This window comes from Megalobrama amblycephala, unplaced genomic scaffold (genome assembly GCF_018812025.1).
Source record: "Megalobrama amblycephala isolate DHTTF-2021 unplaced genomic scaffold, ASM1881202v1 scaffold458, whole genome shotgun sequence".
Taxonomy (NCBI): Eukaryota; Metazoa; Chordata; class Actinopteri; order Cypriniformes; family Xenocyprididae; genus Megalobrama; species Megalobrama amblycephala.
In genome coordinates, this window is record NW_025953389.1 from 5,488 (window position 1) to 11,376 (window position 5,889).

General features: G+C 38.3%; 1 protein-coding gene across 1 annotated transcript; it reads left to right on the forward strand.

Moving 5' to 3' along the window:
- The first annotated feature begins 295 nt into the window (after positions 1 to 295).
- LOC125261674 (macrophage mannose receptor 1-like) lies at positions 296 to 2,415 on the forward strand. Its single transcript, XM_048180233.1, has one exon. The coding sequence runs from the start codon at positions 487 to 489 to the stop codon at positions 1,237 to 1,239; it is 753 nt and encodes a 250-aa protein (XP_048036190.1). The 5' UTR covers positions 296 to 486; the 3' UTR covers positions 1,240 to 2,415.
- The last annotated feature ends 3,474 nt before the right edge of the window (positions 2,416 to 5,889 follow it).

Genomic DNA, 5,889 nt, shown 5'->3' on the forward strand with positions numbered 1-5,889 from the left:
ATATTTACCTGAAAAGCTGTTTATTTAATTTGTATCTTTGTGTTTATTTGTGCTATTGCTCGTAGTTTAATTATTTGTTCTTTTTATATTACAGAGTATGTTTAAAAATGATGTTTCATATTTATATTTTATATTATATTTCTATAGTTTTTCCCCCATTGTTCTTGCATTCCATGTATAAAAATCTGGCGAGTAAAATAAAAAAATCAGAGGACTGAAGAGTCAAAATGAAAGTGTTTCTTCAAATTCTGCAAAAAAACTAGTATCTCTGCTTGTGTGTGTGTGTGTGTGTGTGTGTGTGTGTGTGTGTGTGTGTGTGTTTCAGCTCATTTGGTTTGGATATTTACTACACAAATACTTGAAGAGTCTGGCCATCTGGTTGGTCAGTGCCTTCCAGTTTTTTTATTGTCTCTCACAGAAATAAAAACTGCCCCTTCATCACTGAGATCACACAAACTCTGCGCTGAGTAGATCATCTGTGGAGAAATGAAGGCTGTCGTCACTCTGCTCCTGTTTTTGAGTCTCTCTGGACTGAGCTTCAGTCTCCACAGAAAACATGTGTTTGTGAATAAATTAATGACCTGGAAAGATGCACAGACGTACTGCAGAGAACACCATGATGACCTGTCCACCGTCAATAAAGAAGAGGCACAACTGCTCTCTAGAAATCCAGAAGTCAATCATTTATATTTTTGGATTGGACTGCACATGAGTCCTAACAACCCAGAAAAATGGATTTGGTCTGGAGGTGAGGATGAACAAATTGACAATTGGGACACTGGGGAACCAGACAGGATCACTCAAGAGTGTTGCGTTGTAAGAAAATATAATTATAAACTGCACAATCTTCCGTGCTCAGCGACTCTGCCATTTTACTGTATGCGGGTCTTTGAGCCCATTCTGGTGCATCAGAACAAGACGTGGGATGAAGCCCTGGACTACTGCAGACAGAACTACATTGACCTGGTGAGTCTAAGATCTGAGATGATTATGGCAGAGGTGATAAATAACGCTACATCATCCCAGACAGCTTCTGTGTGGACCGGCCTGCGCTTCATGGCTGGTCATTGGTTCTGGGTCAGTGGACACAATCTTCAATATAAAGCCTGGTCTGTGGAGGGGGAGCTCCAGTGTCCTGCCAGAAACCTGCGCTGTGGAGCTCTGGAGAGACAAAATAATATTTGGACACCCAAAAATTGTGAGGATAAACTCAACTTTGTCTGTCTTAAAAAGCTATAAATGTGCTTCATGTTGCATTACATACATTTCTTCATGTAGGCCTATATATGATACTGATTCATTTATAAATCATGAATCAATAGAAATCTATTGCTTTACAGTAGTATGTATGGTTGTTAAAAATAATGTTTTTTAATCATTCATTTTAGTCGTGTCAACATATACATTGTCTTGTAAAACAATGTTTAGTCAAAATCTTTTATGGGCTTGCAGAGACATTATAAATTATATGTTTGATTTATTATAAAAATAAAGATTTAGATTGTCAGTTAGATTTTAATAGCCATAAAAGATATGTAAAACAATCAAGCTCAGTCTTATTAGCTTTATGATAAAAAATTGTTTAACTTTTGATCATGCTTTGTTGTTTTTAAACTCAGTGATATTTTCACAAATCATATGGATTAACAATTTAGTCTCAGACTAACCCGTCTGTAATTTATCAGATTTAATGTCTTTATATTTATTTTGGCTAGGAAGCAAATAAGATATTATCATTGTAAAATAAGATTGTAAGTTTTGCTCATTTTGTTTATTTTCAGTATGTAAATCTTGTATTCAAATGTTTAAATGGTTTTGCCCCTCACCGTTATGTCATTTTTCAAGAGATTGCAGTGGTTCAGATTCACCAGAGCGGCTTCTGGCAGCAACTGAAACATTTTATTCTGTAAAACATCTTTTGTTCAGATTCAGTGAAAGGTGCAAAAAGTTGGAATTCGCTCCCTGATCATTTAAAATCTGCTGCAAGTTTTAATAAACTTTCATTCATGTTTATTTTTATTTTATTGTTTATTTTTAGTGTTGTTGTAATTGTAGTCAATAAAAACTCTTTCTATGGATGAGTGTTGTAAATTAGCTTTAGCTAAAAGCACTATGATACTTGCATTGGATGGCTGTTGTCTCAGTTTTGTCAATGTTTATTGGATCTGTCCCTTTCCAAATAAATGGAAATAAACAAAACAATACAATTTGATGGACTATAACAGGAATTGCTCACTTGTATGTTATGTTTACCTCACCACAAATGTTCCTCCACTTTGTTTTGTTCAGCTTTTCTGTACACTATTCCCATATTTGCATGTACTTTGACAGGTCAGGTCGACTGCTTTGGATATCAGGATTGTATTCTCACTACACAGCAGCATATTCTCTGTTGTTGGGTTTTGAACCACCACTTTTTGCACAGAATTTTTACATAAATATTTCACTGTGCAAAAAAAAAAAAAAAAAAAAAAAAAAAACTATGAACACACAATCAAAGATCATCCTAACAATGTTGTTTTTATAAACATCTTGCATGATAGTAAAAAAAAAAAATCCTTATCTTAGAACAAAACATCTGTCTCAACATGACTAAGAGAAGTGAGTAAAACAATATTTTACTCTTGTTCATAGCTTGGGAAACATTTGCTGACACATAATGGCAACTTATTAATTTTGCGTAAGATAATATTGAAATTTTAAGCAAAATGAACATGAATCTCCTTACAGCGTTCGTACAGATCTGTAAAATGAAATTCATTTCAAGCACTACTTTTTTAGTTTTCAATGACAACAATTAGTTATCAATGTTATCAATGGAAATGGCATTGAATCATTGTTACAATGTGATGTTGGTTTAACATCATGCTTGCTCTCTCAGAAAATGAAACAACTACAACTGACTTAAAGCCACACAGAGGTGTTCCAAGGGCTTGGAGAATTACACATATACATTGATCCAGAGGTTCCTTAGTGGTTCATGGATGTAGAAAGATTCCCCTGGCCATAATGAACAGACTAAAGAAACTCTGGATCAGTTAGTGCAGAATGATGTCACTGCGCCAGAGCCAACAAAATGGGTCAACAGTCTGGTGGAAACTGAAAAGAAAAATGGCTCGCTTATGTCTTGATCCTCGTGAACTAAACAAATGCCAGCACTACTCCATACCAACACCAGAGGATGTACAGAGCAAACTGGTCGCTAACAAACTGTTCACAATTTTGAACGAAAAGGATGGGTACTGGCAGATTAAGCTAGACAAAGCTTCATCATTGCTGTGTACTTTTAACTCACCTTGGGGACGCTTCAGGTTCAAATGTCTTCCATTTGGCCTAAAATCCTCCAGTGAGGTGTTCAGTGAGGCTTTTGGTGACATTAGTGGTGTGATTAGTTTTTTTCACAATTAGTGTGATTGCTGATGATATGATCATTGCAGCGGTTGATGAGAAGGAGCACACAGAAAGTGATGGACAGCCAAAGAACTGAACATCAAGTTCAATGCGAACAAAATACAGTACAAAGTCACAAAAGTGAGATACATGAGCCACATAATAAGAGTGGAGGGTGTTCAACTGGACAGTGAAAAGGTAGAAGCAATTGTCCACATGCCCGCTCCAGAAGACCTAAGAGACTGCTGGGCATGACAAAATACTTGTTACAGTACATAAGAAACAAAGCAGTTTTGACGGCTCCATTAAGACAGTTGCTGAGAAAGACTCACAATGGTTGCAGATGCCTGAGCATGATGCAGCACTGGACAGATTAAAAAAAGCACTCACTGAGGCTCTCGTGTTCAGGTTTTTTGACCCGGACCAGCAAATTGTGCTTCAAGCTGACGCATCAAAAGATGGCCTCGGTGCATGTTTACTGCAACAGGAACGCCCAGTCACATATCCCTCAAGAGCACTGACAGATGCTGAGCGCAATTACGCGCAGATTGCAGAGTTGCTCGCGGTGGTTTTTCCATCTGTACGTTTTTGGAGCATCTGTGATTGTACAATCTGATCACAAGCCGCTGGAGGCAAATTTCACAAAGCCTCTGAGTCAAGCTCCAGCCCGTCTGCAAAGAAAGCTTCTGCAGCTGCAGCGCTTAGAATCTGCAGGTGAGCCACACACCAGGAAAACACATGCTGATAGCCGACGCTCTGTCTAGGACATTTCTCCCTGAAGACAGACTGCATGATGAAAACATGGATGGTGAGGAGAGAGTAGTTTATGCAATGGAAGCCACTGAGGTCATGGGCACTGAAATGCTTGAAAGGCTCAAGTCAGAGACAAAAGCAGATGAAACATCTTCAAAGCTAAGAGAAGTGCACCAGCGAGGATGGCCTGTCCACAAGAAACAGCTCGACAAAGATCTGAGGAGTTACTGGCCCTTCAAAGACATGATAAGAATCTGTGACGGACTGATAATGACAAATTCATCATCCCAAGAGGTATGCGGCCAGTAATACTGGAAAGACTACATGCTAGCTCATCAAAGAGTACAACGAACCAAGGAACATGCGAGGAGAGACTTGTACTGGCCAGGTGTGTCTGTAGAGATCCAGAACATGGTTGAAAGATGTACAGTGTGCCAGCAGCTAATGCCAAAGAACCAAAAAGAGCCATTGAAACCCCATGAACTGCCAGAGCTTCCATGGTACAAGTTGGGTGTGGATATATTCAAGCTCAAAGGTCGGTCATTTCTCTTTACTGTTGATCAGTCGTTAGGGTGGAAACATCACAGGGTTGGAAGTCCGGCAATGGTGACAGAACAAAGGCCGGAGACACGTTCCTTCAACATTGTGACGGATTCTGGTCAACATACAGAAGGAACAGCAGACACTTGTGTGCAAGCAAAGAACAAGCTCTACCAGATGTTGTGGAGGAAGTTGAAGAGATGATACAGAGCGGTCAATCCAGGAGGACAATGTGCAAGATCAAACTGTGGTGGATGAAAACACTGAGCAAGGATATTGTACTAGGAGTGAGAGGCTTGTGAAAAAGCCAATTAGATTCAGTGATTTTGAAATGGGCTAAGAAGAAGAAGAAGAAGAAGAAGAAAAAGGGAAGTTTAAGAAAATAAATTATGTTTGTGTTCTGAGTGTTTTTTGTTGAAAGATACATAACAAACATGTAAACAGGTGCTGTTTATTATTCCAGTTGTTTTGAACTGTATAATAATTGAGTGGTCATACTTTTACTTTTTTTATTACATGTTGGTGAATCAGTATTTTTCTTTTCCTGCATTTTCTCTTAGATGTAATAAAAAGGGGGGAATGTAGTATATGCGGGTACATATAGGCTATTAAAGTAACTTTGTCTGTGATTATTGATGCTATTACATAAAAGTCCCACTAGAGAGCAGTATTAGAAAGTTTAAGGAGGCAAGTTGTTACATCCTGTGTGTGTTTGTGTGTGTGTGTGTAATACTGACAATCAATTAAGATCATAATAAAAGAGCTGATTATAAATCTAAATCCATCCATATATAAACAGAAAAACAGTCCCATAAATGTGTAGGTGAAATCAAGATGAGAGGGAAATGGGAACATGACCTGTGCTGGACTCAAATCCAGTTCTCCAGCATTGATAAACCACACGATCTTTACTTGCATGAGCTGTAGATCACATCCTCAGATCTGGGGAGAAATTATACAAATATGTTAATGTGGCATTTAAGAAAGTCCCACCAGCAGGTGAGCTCTGATTCATCATTGATCATGTTTTATTGGGGTTCAGATGAATGAAAGGTTTCTCACCTGTTGGCTTCAGATGGATGATGCGTCTCAATGGTCTGACAGTCGTTCTCTTCAGTCTTCTTCATGTCTTTGTTCTTGAAGTGATGGACACTGGCATACTGAACCTCTCCAACATCTCCAGAGTCTGTTTCTGCTTGTTTTCTC